Here is a 16,547-nt window from a genome sequence, read left to right as displayed (position 1 = left end):
AATAACTAAACACGTCTATGCCGTCTGTACATTAATATTGTACTACTACACATTTTGTGCGAATACCTTATCAGAATTACCAATAAGTTCATTTTGCCCTTTTTTTTACTTTTTCCACTACTCAAGCTGTTATGTCTTTTCACGCTTTATCACCTCCTCTCCACCTCTTTTGAAAATCTCTCACGTTTGATGGAGCCAGTATTTATCTGGCTTCCTCCTCACACCGTTCTGGCTCACAGTGAGTCTCTAAAAGCCGATCAATCGCAGGCCGAACCCCTGGCAAGCTTCTGTTTTTGTGGAAACACCTTTTATATGCAACAACGTGGCCTTTTGCCAAGAGGTCCATCCAGCAGCACTGCCTCCGTTACAATCAGACTGCCCACAGTTTCGCACAGATTTTGATGCTGAAATCAATATTTAACATTTATTTTCCCAGACTCATTTATCAACAATAAATTGGTTTCCTAGTTAAGTATTTATTTGTTGATCTTGAATGAAGAATGCTTTAATAGCATTTTAATGTACCCTTGCAAAATATTCATGTTGTTTTGTTAGGAGTAATTAATGTTTAATGATCCACTCAGACAAGTCATTGCTGGGAGCCAGTTAAAGGTTTCTATCCTTCATCTCATTACATGCCTACTTAAACATGTCAGGAAATACAAGAAACACGCTGGCAATGCTGTAAGTTGACACTCATTATGGCCGAGAGATTTTAAAGCCATTTACCTTTTTTAATAAATGACAGAAATCAAACAAAAACTAAAAAAAAATGCATAATTGGAACACTTTGAACCCTTTATTGCTCTCTCAGATCAGTATGCCAGGCTTTGATTTTTAATAAAATGACTCATGAATAGCCATTGAAGTGAAGAGAGAGAGAACAAACATCACTCCGGCCTCTTTCACTGCACGTGTTTGTTTTGGCACCATATTAAAGTTACAGAATTCACACTGCAAGTACACTTTAGCATACTTTTAAAAAGAAATGAATACTTATATTATTATAAGTATATTATTATTATATTATATTATAAGTACGAACTGAATGTAATGTGTTCGGACACTTAATTGCAGGTTAATTGCCATTTAAAGGATTAGTTCACTCCAGAATTAAAATTCCCTGATAATTTTCTCCCCCCACGTCATCCAAGATATTCATGTCTTTCTTTCTTCAGTCGAAAAGAAAATAAGGTTTTTGAGGAAAACATTCCAGGATTTTTCTCTATATAATGGACTTCAACGTGGACCTAGTGAACTAATCATTTAATGGCAAATGGATTAGAGTTTAAATTAATATTAAACATCTGATCTATGCTTTTTGTGAACCACTTAAGTAGTACATCTTTTAGATGTAATTTCATAATTACTTCTGTTGTCTTTTTAATATGAATAAAGTGTACTAGCAAAGCCGAATGCACTGAAAAGCATTTATGGTAAACTAGAATATACTTTAATGTAATTTCTATTTTGATGTGTTGACTAACCAATAAAGCACATGTGAAGTACTTGATTATAATTTTAACTGTGGTGTGTTATTTGATATTAATTTTATATTAAAATTCAAAATTTAGTACAAGTTAATATATTTTAAATGGACTAAATTGCAACTTCATTACAAATGTGTAATTGTACTTAAATATATTTATAGCATAACAAAAGATTAAACAATAATTAAAACAATAATTTAATAAATAATTGTGAGGATAAGAGATTGATTTGAAATTAAACTTTTAAAATCGCACCTGTTTTTTATCTTATAATAAGATAAAGCATAATAAGGCAGCAGCTGCATTTGTATGTAACAAGTACACAAAATATTGATTTATGTTTTAATATTTAATAAGCTTACCAAATGCAAAACTTCCATGAAGAAAACCCATTCCTAACAAGCATACAGCGCTGACCGGATGAGCCTGTTATCAGTTTTTACAGGTTGTTATCCGGGAATAACATACCGCTGGATTTGGCAATTGACCAATCAGAATCAAGTATTCCACAGAGCCTTAAAATCATGGAGTGAGTTATTCACCAATAATTTGAAAAAAGATGTCTGTATCAGCCTTGATGCAGGACTGACTTTCTATTTGGTAAATCGGGCTTTATTAAGGCAGTTTATATCTTCAGTTTGCAGAGTGTAAATTATCTTAGAAATAATGTACGCTATTTTCTTCTAAGAATATTTCTGTAGAAGACTTCATTTCAAGATTGCTATCTAAAGCTAAGAGCTTTTTATCTTTTTTAGTTTGAGAGAGTGATCCATGCATTTGTGTCACCTCGGTTTGGTTATTGTAACTCTCTTTGTATTGGAATAAGTCAATCTAATATGAATCGACTTCAGATGGTTCAAAATGCAGCTGCCGGACTCCTGACTGGCACCAGAAAGTTTGATCGTGTCGCCCCTGTATTTTGCTCTTTGCACTGGCCGCCGGTCCGTTACAGAATTGATTTTAAAATTTTACTTTTTCGTTTTTAAGGCTCTGACCAGATCAGCTCCTAAATATCTCTGTGAACTTTTAAATAAATACATCCAAATACATTTGTTTGATCTCTGAAGTCTTCTGAACAAAGATTGTTGATGGTCCCGAGATCTAGATTAAAGCTGAGAGAGTCCATGCTTCTGTTGTTGGGCCAAAACTGTGGAATAATCTTCCAGTTTCCCTCAGATTAGTTTTAACAGAATCTGAATTTCAATCTAAGTTAAAAACCCATCTTTTCTCCCATTCATAAAACTGTTCCTAGAGTTTTTATCATGTATCAGTGTTTTGATGTACTCAAATAAAAAAAAATACATTACATTGTATTGCAGTCTTTATTGTTTATGTTTAGTTTGGTATTGTACAGCACAGTGGTCAACTACTTTTGTTTTTATTGTGCTTTATAATAAATTTTGATTTGATTTTGATTTGATTCATTTCAGTCTAACGGGCCCAGTCAGAACCAGGTGGAGTCGCACATCAGGAAGAAGCTCGACTCTCTGATGAAAGAGTCTCAGATCGGGGACAAAGAAGACACAGACAGTTTCTCCATCCGAGCGCTGCTCCGCGCCACACACGAGGGACTCCAGAGAAACCTGCGCAAGGTAGCATTCCCGAGTCTGTTCTTAGAGTTCTCGAGTCTGTTATTAGCGTTCCCGAGTCTGTTCTTAGCGTTCCTGAGTCTGTACTTAGCATTCCCGAGTCTGTTCTTAGCGTTCACGAGTCGGTTCTTAGCGTTCCCGAGTCTGTTCTTAGCGTTCCCAAGTCTATTCTTAGTATTTCCGAGTCTGTTCTTACCGTTCCCGAATCTGTTTTTAGCATTCCCGAGTCTGTTCTTAGCATTCCCGAGTCTGTTCTAAGCGTTCCTGAGTCTGTTCTTAGCATTCCCGAGTCTGTTCTTAGCATTCCCGAGTCTTTTCTTAGCATTCCCGAGTCTGTTTTGAGCCTGTTCTTAGCATTCCCGAGTATGTTCTTAGCGTTCCCGAGTCTGTTCTTAGTGTTCCCAAGTATGTTTTGAGTCTGTTCTTAACATTCCCGAGTCTGTTCTCAGCGTTCCCAGCGTTCCCGAGTCTGTTCTTAGCATTCCCGTGTCTGTTCATAGCATTCCTAAGACTATTCTCAGCGTTCCCGAGTCTGTTCTTAACATTCCCGGGTCTGTTCTCAGCGTTCCTGAGTCTGTTCTTAGCATTCCCGTGTCTGTTCATAGCATTCCCAAGACTATTCTCAGCGTTCCTGAGTCTGTTCTTAGCATTCCCGAGTCTGTTCTTAGTGTTCCCAAGTCTGTTCTGAGTCTGTTCTTAACATTCCCAGGTCTGTTCTCAGCGTTCCCGAGTCTGTTCTTAGCATTCCCGTGTCTGTTCATAGCATTCCCAAGACTATTCTCAGCGTTCCCAAGTCTGTTCTTAACATTCCCGAGTCTGTTCTCAGCGTTCCCGAGTCTGTTCTAGGCGTTCCTGAGTCTGTTCTTAGCATTCCCGAGTCTGTTCTTAGTGTTCCCAAGTCTGTTCTGAGTCTGTTCTTAACATTCCCGAGTCTGTTCTCAGTGTTCCCAGCGTTCCTGAGTCTGTTCTTAGCATTCCCGTGTCTGTTCATAGCATTCCCAAGACTATTCTCAGCGTTCCTGAGTCTGTTCTTAGCACTCCCGAGTCTGTTCTGAGCCTGTTGTTAGCATTCCCGAGTATGTTCTTAGCGTTCCCGAGTCTGTTCTGAGTCTGTTCTTAGCATTCCCGAGTCTGTGTCGCCTTCAAATACTGTGTAAAGATGTAATGATGCATAAGGCGGTTACTAAAAAACAATAGAATACAATCCCATCTCATCGTGTTCTATTATAGGCAGCTCTAAAGAAAGAAAAAAGAGAAAAGAATTGGAATAACTAATCAGTGTGCACACAGTCTTGCAATCCAGAAAAAGACATGGAGCATCCCTTAATTAACATTCGTACTGCCTCTCTTCTTGCCCTATTATTAGACTTTGCACTCTCTAAACATTCATTTTGATGAGCCGTTTGTAAAGCACAGAGGGATTTTCTCTCCCCTTCAGAGTTCCTGCATAATATAACAGAAAAAAAAACAGAGAAGTGTTGAGCGAACGCTCTGTCTGGAGTTACTATTGCACTAATTTTATGCATCACTGCATGTGAAAATGTCCATGAGTGACGCAAAAACTAATTTGAATAGATTTTGACACTCGACTGTTTGAGGTGGAATTAAATGCATTTTAAAGGAACATTTTAATCACAACTCGGGAAATAAGACATCGTTTATTGTCCCTCATGTCATTCCAAACCATTTATTTTCTTGCATCAATGGCCCAACAATTTTTTTTTAATGATCACACGGCTCTTTTGCGTGTTGTGAAAATAGACACCGTGACCAATGGATATCTCCCCGTTCCTCACACAAGGCTATTGTATGTTTGTACAATATAAAAATTATTATGTTTATGGAAAAATCCACATAAAACATGAAAACACAACGTGTGTGTGTTTGTGTGCGTGTGTGCGTGCGTGCGTGCGTGCGTGCGTGCGTGTGTGTGTGTGTGTGTGTGTGTGTGTGTGTGCATCTTTGTGCGTGTGTGTGTGCGTGTGTGTGTGTGTGTGTGTGTGTGTGTGTGTGTGTGTGTGTGTGTGTGTGTGTGTGTGTGTGTTTGTGTGTTTGTGTCTTCCAGAACTCCAAAGATGGCATGAAGAAATCCCAGAGCCGCTCCTTCATCAGTAACCTCAAGCACAAGGTCAGAATAAAGATAGTCTTTTTCTGTCTTTCTCCCACTCTCTCTCTCTTCCTTTTCTTTCTCTTGTTTCTCTGTCTCTGCTGTGGAATCAGGTCTGGCTATCCTACATCCTGTCCTCTCAGCGTGTCAGCGCTCTCAAATGTTACATAAATGTGTCCTTATTGCTCCCCAGAGGCAGAAGGATTTTATGAATAATCGCTATTGATCAGATCATAAAGATGCATCAGTGATTCTGATCAGTTTTCAGAGGGTCATCGCTGGGTCTCTTTATTTTACGCATACATTTACTGAGGTTATATTTAAAAATTCCTACATTGATTACCGTAAGCACACCTGTTGACTTGATATCTGATAGTCCCTTCCAGATCATATATGATTGTGTATATTCATAATGACAGCTCTGAACTCTAGAGGCATTCTCATATTTGGTTCCCTGCATACAAACTCTCTGAACGCTCACCTGTCTCTATCGCTTATATTGATTGTGGTCGGTGTGTAATTCAACACCTTAATAGCAAATCAATGAAGTGAGTAAACAAGGCTTGTGGTCATTGCTCCATAAGTTTGATTGTGGGTGATTGTACTGGGCTGTCTACACTTTATTGATTTTTTTATTAAAATGCAATCAGGGTTGTCAGCGTTACGTTGCGGTTTCTCGTCGCATTCGTCATTCCTACAGGAGATGTTCAGGCACGTCTCTTGCGTGTGTGTGATATTTCCTCCCGCTCTCGACATGTGTCTGTGTGTGTGTTTATGAGGTCTCAAAGGTTCTTCTTTTGTTAATAATGAGCCTTAAGTCTATTACTGAAGCTGTTATACCTGGATCCTCATAGCCCTCAAAAAGTTACATGATTTGGACACTAGTCACGCCTGCTACACACACACACACATACACTTACACACAGACACACACACTCTCTCTCACACACACACACACACACACACACACACACACACACTCACTCACACACACTCACACTCGTGTGGTTATGTCAAGTACTGTATGCCTATTAAAACAGGTCAGTGCTATTCTGTTCCTCTCTGGTGTGTGTAGGAGGAATTTCATTTCCTCCCATCCAATGCAAACGAGTAAACATTCACTCCATGTACTTATTTAGCATGCTCTGCGCTTGTGTGTGTGTGTGTGTGTGTGTGTGTGTGTGTGTGTGTGTGTGTGTGTGTGTGTGTGTGTGTGTTCCACAGAGGCACTCCAAATCAAGGCTGAAATGTCAGAGTGTTGAAGCGGATGATGAGGGGCCGCAGGAGTCATCATGTGGACAGTTCAACAGGTTCGTCTGTCTGTCTATCTGTCTATCCGTCTGTCTGTCCGTCTGTCTGTCCGTCTGTCTGTCCGTCTTTTTGGTGGATGATGCAAACTTTCTCTTTATTATCCCTTTCCCCACCAGCATTTTTTTTTTAAGTTGCCAAGCCAGCGCTAGCATTTTTGATCATTTTTACAAAACTTCCATGGCCCCCAGCCTGAATATCTGCACATGCAATATATTTAAAGAAACAACATAGCCTCTGCTTTTAAACAAAAAGTATATTGGTTTCATGCATTTTTTATCTAAGTTTCATAAAAAAGCAACATTCTGGGATTCAGAACGATGATCAAAACACAGATGGAGTCGATCGAGTTCATCAACACACTCACAGCTCCACAGTCCTGCAGCTCGACATTTCATTCAGTAACATTCGGCAGATTTGATTTAAATATGATTTCCTCATCACTTAATGAATTACTTCTGCCATGATTATAGAGAACATGTACAGACATTTCATAAAATCACCCAAAAAATCTTCACTTTACACCTGGCATATAGATTAGCAAATAAAGCTGAGTTTTGTGGATAAGTTGCTATAACTTATAATGTGCCTAATTTACACAGGAGACATGTTTGTGCTGAAAAGATTTACAATGAAATGCACTGAAATAAACACAAGCACAACTGTTTCATAGATTCATCCCGTAATGTGGCAGTCATGAAGGCATTGTTAGTGTCTTATGCTAATGAGGGTTTGCCATCATTTGTATGCTTAATGGGTTACATGAACACCACGAGGAAAGTCATTTGTAATGTAACTGTCACTCTGCAAGGGGCTTTTCTTATCTTTCATTTTCCTCTGATTTCCTAGTCAAGATATGTGCAGTGAGTGATTTAACAGCGCTGTTAGTGTCTGAGCTTAAACCTCTCGCTGCTCGAAGATGCGTTGAATAATCATGAGGACATTTTCATTTCATTTTTCATTCGTTTATATCTTATTTTAGAGCAAACGTTTGGGATCTGTACGATTTTTTTAATGTTTTTTGAAAGACGTCTCTTATGCTCAACAAAGCTGCGTTCATTAAAAAAACACAGTTAAAACAGTGAAATATTATTATAGCTTAAAATAATTGTTTTCTATGTGAATATATAGTAAAGTGTGATTTATTCCTGTGATCAAAGTTGCATTTCCAGCATCATGACTCCAGTCTTCAGTGTCACATGATCCTTCAGAAATCACTCTAATATGATGATTTGATGCTCAAGAAACATTTATGATTATTATCCATCTTTAAAACTGTTGTGCTGCTTATTATTTTTATGGAAACAAAACAATTGCTTGTATTTTCCTGATTAAGAAAATGTGCATCTGACCTGGAGCAAATGATTGCATCTAATAGTGAGATGTTTCACAAACTCGTGATATTTTGCTGTGTCTGTCTTTAGAGGCGGAAGGAGAAGGAAAACGATAAAGCTGAGCCGAGATCTATCAGATCTGGTGGTCTTCACCAACTCTGTGGCCTCTCAGGAGTGTTTAGATGAGGGTGAGAAATCTGTGTTTTATTTATATTTATTTAGTTAATAAATGTCACGTTTACCTGTGCGCTCGCTTCAATATATCAGGGCTCAATATATTCTATCGGCCCTGTCAGACCGGTTCACTTTTTTACTTGTTCTGTCAAAATGCACAAAAGGTTATTGTTCTCATTGTTTTTGATCCACCTTGTAAACAGTGATTTAAGATTTGCAGGTAGGTCTAACAGGTGGGAAATATGCAGAAATTGAATAAAGTTATCAAACACTTCTCAGTCTTCCCTGCATAAATTATAAATTAAATTTAGATGAATCATTATTAAGGCGAGACACTACAGGTGAATAGGGTAAACTTTTTAACTAGCAGATATCACCATGAAAGTTGAAATCTGAGTATTGGATAAAGCCAGGTTAAAAATTGTTTTTTTCATTGTGTTCACATATTAGATGGGAAAAAAATGACAGAGGGATTTATGGATATCTACTTTTGTTATCCTGTAAATCAGAATATACTATCAATAGCCTTAAAAAATGATTTTTACTATGTTTTTTGGAATAAAATGTTATATAAATCAGGCTAGGAATAATATATTTACAAATCCCTCTGTAAATGTCTTCATAATATAACTAGGTATAGGTCTGGAAAGTTTGGTGTTTATCGGTGCTACTGAAGTGGAGATTTCAGAGTGAAAAGTCATTTTGAGAAAACGGGCTTTAAAGATTTATCATCAGCCAATGAGATTGCGCATTCAGTCCTTTTACTTTCACGATTGGTTGCTGATAAAAAGGAAATGACCGTATTGGATCCGACAGAATGGTCAGGAGAGAGAGAGTTTTCTAACGGTGTGTGTGATGACAGGGAGCATACAGCGATCGCGGAGCGGCAGGATGATTAAGAACGCCAACGTTTGTTGAATTTATGAGAAATCAGACGCAAACAGACAAAGTGTAGTAAAATAAATACCTAAATGTGTATTTCGGACTTTTTTTTTAACCACAAGTCTGAAAGAAGACATGTTATTGAAGACTGTAACGGGGTTCAGATGTTACGGGAAGAAGGAGGCGGGAACCGGCGAACATTTAAAGATTTTAATAAATAAATAATCAAATACAAAAATGAAAGTAAAAGCCAGCAGTCCCTCACGGACGACTGCTGGCAACACAAACAGACACAAAAACATCAACTAAAACACAGGCCTGTCCTCTCTCGCTCTTCACTGTCGTCGCTCCTCCTTTATGCTTCCGCTCCTCCGTGAGAGATGCGAGACCGGTGCGTCGCGCACGTGTCGCTCATTATCAATCGCGCCACCGGCCTCGCGCCGTCCTCCCACGGCCCTCGACCTCGTCGTGCTCGCCACATACCCCCATCGCCCCTCGCAGGCCGGGGGGCACCCACGAGACTGCGCTTACTCCCCCTCCCCCCTCCCCGGGGGGACCGATCACGGCGGCTGCGGTACCTGGGCTGGAGGTATGGATAGACGAGGTGAGGGAAAAGGAGACGGAAGCACGAGGAGCGACAGAGACGAGAGAGGGGAGAGAGGAAAAAAAAAAAAAAATTCTTGATCCGGTTCCCGGACACACTGCCGCTCGGTCCTCAACCAGCTGAGAGTCACTCGCGGTGCCATGCGATGGTACTGGACATCCGTTGGGGGACGGCTCGACGCTCCTCCGCCTCCTGGCGGACGGCGATGGCTCCTCCGGTCGAGGGCAGCCGGCAGCGAGCCTCCCGTTCCCTGCTCCGCCCCCATCATGGCCGACGGCAACAGGCTCCGGCCCACGGCGAACGGGAGCGACTCCTCCGCTCCCTCTCGGACGGCAGCCACCCCTCCTCGACCCAGGAGCACGGCAGCGAGCTCTCCGTCCCACCTGATCTTCTTTCGATCCAGCACCATCGCCTCGGGCAGCAATCGGCGGCCGACGCTCCCTCGTGCTGCCCGACCTCCTCAGCACCGCGATTCCTCCCAGCAGCGAGGGCTCTCCGACAGCGTGTCCCTCCCTCTTCCCGGGTTTCGGCACCAATGTAACGGGGTTCAGATGTTACGGGAAGAAGGAGGCGGGAACCGGCGAACATTTAAAGATTTTAATAAATAAATAATCAAATACAAAAATGAAAGTAAAAGCCAGCAGTCCCTCACGGACGACTGCTGGCAACACAAACAGACACAAAAACATCAACTAAAACACAGGCCTGTCCTCTCTCGCTCTTCACTGTCGTCGCTCCTCCTTTATGCTTCCGCTCCTCCGTGAGAGATGCGAGACCGGTGCGTCGCGCACGTGTCGCTCATTATCAATCGCGCCACCGGCCTCGCGCCGTCCTCCCACGGCCCTCGACCTCGTCGTGCTCGCCACAAAGACAAATATCCAAAAATCTCAAAATTGACCAGTAAAAAAACCCGATGTTTTTGCCTGCCGGATCTCGCATTAAAGCTACATAAGTTATTCAGTCAAGAGCAGTGAGTGATTTTCTCTTTTTCTTTTGTTCTTTGATTATCCTTTATGACAGACACTAGCAGGTTTATTAGGCTGCTGTCACTTTAAGACCTGACGCACTTGACTCTTTACCCTAAACAGAAAAAATTAACCGCGTGCGTTAACGCATTCATTTTGACAGCCCTAATATACCTATGAATGCATCTAACCCAGACTTTCTCACACTTTTTCCCTCAGGATCGCCCTTTAATGTTCTGTCGTTCAGTGAGACACGAGCTCAGCACCTGGTGCACCATCGGTCTGAGCGCTTCCTGATCTTTAACCAACGACAGCTCTCTCGGATCTATCCCTCCGCCTACCGGATCGACTCCAGCAACTTTAACCCACAGACGTACTGGAATGTGGGTTGCCAACTAGGTGAGGAAAGACATGCAGATCGACGTCCACACACAAATAAACGGACACTCATAAATTCACATTAAAAAAAACTGCCCATACATGATATTTATAACATCTAAATTGGCAAATGCACGTCTGACCCAGTTGACCTACTGACCTCCCTTTGTGTGTGTGTATTTGCACATGCGGTGTGTTTTAGCAGCCCTCTCTGTAACGTCGTATGTTCCCTGCTCCACATGTCATCTGGGTCTTGGTTGTGCGTTAGTCCACTCATGCAATTCTGCATGTGCAAATCATTTAAGAAAATGCACATATGCACTTTTCACATGCACAGACAACGCTATTCACAAGAGTGACATAGCTTTTACACAGACAAACACACATGCAATGGGGTCCAAAAGGCAGAGACTTATTAGTGAACGTGCGTTTGTTTTGCATTTTTGTTCAAAATTGGCAAATATACCGTACTTAAAGGCTTTTATGCTCATCAAAGCTGGATTTATTTGATTAGAAAATACAGTAAAAACATATTTCTCACTGTTTTCTACTGTAATATGTTTTAAAATATAATTTATTCCTGTGATCAAAGCTGAATTTCCAGCATCATTACTCCAGTCTTCAGTGTCACATGATCCTTCAGAAATCACTCTAATATGATGATTTGATGATCAAAAAACCTTTATGATTATTATCAATGTTGAAAACAGTTGTGCTGCTTCATGTCTTTGTGGAAATTGTGATAAAAAATCTGCATTTTTTGATGCATAGAAGTTTAAAAAAAATAGAATTGTTCAAAAGAACAATATTCATTTGAAATAGAAATCTTTTGTATTCAAAATAATACAAAATACGTTGTCAGTGTTGATCAATCATCCACACTGAAATAAAGGAAGAGAATCAGAAATTAACCTGTGTGTGTGTGTGTGTGTGTGTGTGTGTGTGTGTGTGTGTGTGTGTGTGTCTGTGTGTGTGTGTGTGTGTGTGTGTGTGTGTGTGTGTGTGTGTGTGTGTGTCTGTGTGTGTGTGTGTGTGTGTGTGTGTGTGTGTGTGTGTGTGTGTGTGTCTGTCTGTCTGTGTGTGTGTGTGTGTGTGTGTGTGTGTGTGTGTGTGTGTGTGTGTGTGTGTGTGTGTGTGTTTGTTTGTTTGTGTCTGTGTGTCTGTGTGTTTGTGTTTGTGTTTGTGTGTGTGTGTGTGTGTGTGTGTGTGTGTGTGTGTGTGTGTCTGTGTCTGTGTGTGTGTGTGTGTGTGTGTGTGTGTGTGTGTGTGTGTGTGTGTGTCTGTGTCTGTGTCTGTGTGTGTGTGTGTGTGTGTGTGTGTGTGTGTGTGTAAGGGTCTGTGTCTGTGTGTTTGTGTTTGTGTTTGTGTGTGTGTGTGTGTGTGTGTGTGTGTGTGTGTGTGTGTGTGTGTGTGTGTGTGTGTGTCTGTGTGTCTGTGTCTGTGTCTGTGTCTGTGTGTGTGTGTGTGTGTGTGTGTGTGTGTGTGTGTGTGTGTGTGTGTGTGTGTGTGTGTGTGTAAGGGTCCAATAAACCAGAGTAAATTGGAAGTTGTGGCGCCGCAGCTGAGTTCTGCTCCCTGATTGTTTATTGAATAAAATGTTTACCAGGCCATGATGAAACTTCGTAGTTTGTTAGCCATCCAGTTTATTTATTAGCATTACACACCTGAATAAATCATGAAATTATTTCCTAGCATAAAATCATGAATAAATAAATGAAGGATGGAGAGGTGAAAAGGAAAGAAGGAATGAGATTTGTCTTTTGCTTAACCCACAGTGGCTTTAAACTACCAGACGGAGGGTCGTATGATGCAGCTGAACAGAGCCAAGTTCATGGAGAACGGAGGCAGTGGGTACGTGCTCAAACCCGGCCTGATGTGCAAAGGTACGCAAATGCATTCAAAGTACTGTTGAATCAATGCACAACCACTATGCTTTGTCAGAAGTCAAGTACTTCTGTTCTCTGAAACTCTGTACCAGGCGCCTTTAACCCACTGAATGATGATCCGCTCCCTGCGAATCCCAAGAAACAGCTGGTGATCAAAATCATTAGTGGACAGCAGCTTCCCAAACCCCCGGATTCAATGCTGGGAGACCGTGGTGAGGTAAGCAGACGTCTCCTGATAGTTGTTACGATGCAGAGCAGGAAGCAAGAAGCAGGATCCAAGTGCAACAGTGTTTTTATTAAATTAACTAGAACTTTGACATAAACTCAGACTTCAGAACAGAACAAAGAACATGCAACCTCACAACATCAATAACTCACAATGACTGAACTAACACACAGGGCTTAAATACACAGACAACCAAGCTAAACAAGATAACAAGGGGGTGTGGTAAATAAGAAACACCTGGGAAGACTAATCAACATAACAGGGGAAAGCTAAACATGCAAAGACAGGGGAACACATGACAGACAAGAACAAGACACAAAACCCACACCGTGACATAGCCCCCCCCCTATGGGCGGCTCCCAACGCCCATAAAAAACAAAAAGTTCAGGAGGGCGGTGAAGCGGAGGCGGTCTTGGGGGAGGGGCGGAGGGTCAACCGGGAACAGGATATAGGCAAGGCGGGCCTGGGCCGTGGAGCGTGGGCGACAAGGGTGGAGCAGGACATGCAGACGGCCAGGACAGAGCAGACTGTGCAGACGGCCATGGAGGCGCAGGCTGTGCAGGCAACCAGGGCAGAGACGACCCTTCAGGCGGCCAGGGAGGAGACGAACCTTCAAGCGGCCAGGGCGCAGACGAACCTTCAGGCGGCCAGGGCGGAGACGAACCTTCAGGCGGCCAGGGCGGAGACGAACCTTCAGGCGGCCAGGGCGGAGACGAACCTTCAGGCGGCCAGGGCGGAGACGAACCTTCAGGCGGCCAGGGAGGAGACGAACCTTCAGGCGGCCAGGGCGGAGACGACCCCTCAGGTGGCCAGGGCGGAGACGAACCTTCAGGCGGCCAGGGAGGAGACGAACCTTCAGGCGGCCAGGGCGGAGACGACCCCTCAGGTGGCCAGGGCGGAGACGAACCTTCAGGCGGCCAGGGCGGAGACGACCCCTCAGGTGGCCATGGCGGAGATGATCCTTCGGGTGACCGTGGCCCCTCGAGTGGCCAGGACGGAGTCCTTTGGCCCCCCCCAAAAAAATACTTGGGTAAAGTCCCGGGCTCTGAGCTGGGCGGAACCAGCGGGGAAGAGGGCTCTGAGCTGGGCGGAACCAGCGGCGAAGAAAACTCTGAGCTGGGCGGAACCAGCGGGGAAGAGGGCTCTGAGCTGGGCGGAACCAGTGGGGAAGAAGACTCTGAAGACTCTGAGCTGGACGGAACCAGCGGGGAAGAGGGCTCTGAGCTGGGCGGAACCAGCGGTGAAGAAGACTCTGAAGACTCTGAGCTGGACGGAACCAGCGGGGAAGAGGGCTCTGAGCTGGGCGGAACCAGCGGGGAAGAAGACTCTGAAGACTCTGAGCTGGACGGAACCAGCGGGGAAGAGGGCTCGGTGCTGGGCAGGACCAGCGGTGAAGGCTCTGTGCTGGGCAGGACCAGCGGTGAAGGCTCTGTGCTGGGCAGGACCAGCGGTGAAGGCTCTGGGCTGGGCAGGACCAGCGGTGAAGGCTCTGTGCTGGGCAGGACCAGCGGTGAAGGCTTTGTGCTGGGCAGGACCAGCGGTGAAGGCTTTGTGCTGGGCAGGACCAGCGGTGAAGGCTTTGTGCTGGGCAGGACCAGCGGTGAAGAGAGCTCTGGATTGGCGTGAAGTGCAGGCTTGACTGGACTGCCGTGAAGTGCAGGCTCGGCTGGACTGGCGTGAAGTGCAGGCTCGGCAGGAAGATACTCAGGCAGGAAGGTCTCGGTGAAACATGATTTATGCAGGATAGTCTCGGCAGGACAAGACTCCTGCACGATGGCCCTTATGGCAACACGTACTGACCTCAGCGGGGAATCGGCCACACTGGATACCAGTCCTGGACGATAATAGACCGATCCGGTGACTAGCTTGATGGCTGGCGTGACGTGAAGAACAGGCTGAAGAGATACTGCGGGTTCACGAAGCTTCTCCTCCATGCCCACAGCAAATGACGAATTACTCAGGAAAAGGGCCAGGTCAATATACCTTTCTAGCGTCCAGCCGGTATAGTCCTCTGGCATCATTTGAGCAATATCTTCGTCCAGACCGCTCCAGAACAGATCCATGAGCTGGACGTCATCTAGTGACGCTAAATGGCAGCAAGCCCAGAAGTCCTTCACATACCTTTCCATGGGCTGGCCATCTTGAAAAAGAGTAGCAAGGAATCTCCTTAGGGCCTGGTTACTCACAGTTGCTGGATCCATTTTTGGTGAGTTATTCTGTTACGTTACAGAAGACTTCGCCACTACAGGATCCAGCGGACTTTCAGCATTTATCCACCGTGGCCAAGACCCAAGTTTCCATGCTAGCCTCTCATCATTTACAGCTGACGAGACTAACATCTCTCCTCGAGGAACTTACAAGCTTTACGCAATCTGTGTCTTCGCAGAGCTCAAGCACAGCCACTAATCAAGTCCAAGCTCCCGCTGCACCTGTCCCACCGCAACCCAGTGTGAGTGCTGCATCTAATTATTCTAGTCTGTCATTTCCTGAAAGGTTTAATGGCTCACCTGTGGCGTGTGAAGGATTCCTTCAGCAGTGCAGCTTATATATGAATCATCAGCCCCAGTTTTACACCTCGGATGATGACCGCATTTCTTTCATTTGTTCACTGTTCACTGGAAAGGCTCTGGAGTGGGTAGGCGCGTTCTGGGAACCAGGTCGGATATCGTTCCCTTCTTATGATGTGTTTATCGCCCTATTCAGAGAGGCTTTTGAACTCCCCGCAGGAGAAGAGGATCCCGAGGAACTGCTCTTGTCCTTGCACCGGGGTGGTTCGTATGCGGCGGATTTCTCTCACTCATTCCGAACGCCACTAAAGCCTCATCTCGCCAAGCTGTTCGATCCTCCCTTGATGACCATTAGAGGGGCTTTCAAGTATACAGTTTCTGCCAAACCCATTCTTCGTGTCGGACCCCTCAAGCCCGTATTCCTCACTGGTCTTGTTGAACTTGTTAATCCAGAGACAGCGGGGGTTTCGCCGGCCGAACTGGAGTTTGAGCGCGTGCCAGCTGACTCGAGAGAATCGAGTGCCGAGTCGAGTGAATCAAGTGAGTCCAATGAACTGAATCCCGAGTCCAGTGAGTCGAATCCCGAGTCCAGTGAGTCCAGTGAACTGAATCCCGAGTCCAGTGAGTCCAGTGAACCGAATCCCGAGTCCAGTGAGTCCAGTGAACCGAATCGTGAGTCCAGTGAGTCCAGTGAACTGAATCCTGAGTCCAGTGAACCGAATCCCGAGTCCAGTGAGTCCAGTGAACCGAATCCCGAGTCCAGTGAGTCCAGTGAACTGAATCCCGAGTCCAGTGAGTCCAGTGAACTGAATCCCGAGTCCAGTGAGTCCAGTGAACTGAATCCCGAGTCCAGTGAGTCCAGTGAACTGAATCCCGAGTCCAGTGAGTCCAGTGAACTGAATCCCGAGTCCAGTGAGTCCAGTGAACCGAATCCCGAGTCCAGTGAACCGAATTCCGAGTCCAGTGAACCGAATCCCGAGTCAAGTGAATCTAGCCTTGAGTCAAGTGGATCAAGTCCCGAACCAAGTGAATCCAGTGTGGAAAGTGAGTCAAGTTCGGCTGAATTTATGGAGTCAGATCCAGCTAAGCGAAACAAT

The 16,547-nt window shown here is 44.1% G+C and overlaps 1 protein-coding gene across 1 annotated transcript in view; it reads left to right on the top strand.

Annotated features, from left to right (window-relative positions):
- The window catches only part of plch1 (phospholipase C, eta 1), a 90,156-nt gene that overhangs the window by 61,690 nt on the left and 11,919 nt on the right, over nt 1-16,547 (top strand). The window contains exons 12-18 of the mRNA XM_081373168.1: nt 2,921-3,082; nt 5,145-5,207; nt 6,411-6,496; nt 7,919-8,016; nt 10,673-10,852; nt 12,607-12,714; nt 12,810-12,934. Of these exons, the coding sequence (XP_081229294.1) occupies nt 2,921-3,082; nt 5,145-5,207; nt 6,411-6,496; nt 7,919-8,016; nt 10,673-10,852; nt 12,607-12,714; nt 12,810-12,934 (822 nt within the window). The remainder of the gene's footprint in view (nt 1-2,920; nt 3,083-5,144; nt 5,208-6,410; nt 6,497-7,918; nt 8,017-10,672; nt 10,853-12,606; nt 12,715-12,809; nt 12,935-16,547) is intronic.

The sequence above is a fragment of the Scardinius erythrophthalmus genome, assembly GCF_964197995.2.
Source record: "Scardinius erythrophthalmus genome assembly, chromosome: 8".
In the NCBI taxonomy this organism is placed as follows: Eukaryota; Metazoa; Chordata; class Actinopteri; order Cypriniformes; family Leuciscidae; genus Scardinius; species Scardinius erythrophthalmus.
This window is presented reverse-complemented; position numbering and strand designations above follow the sequence as displayed.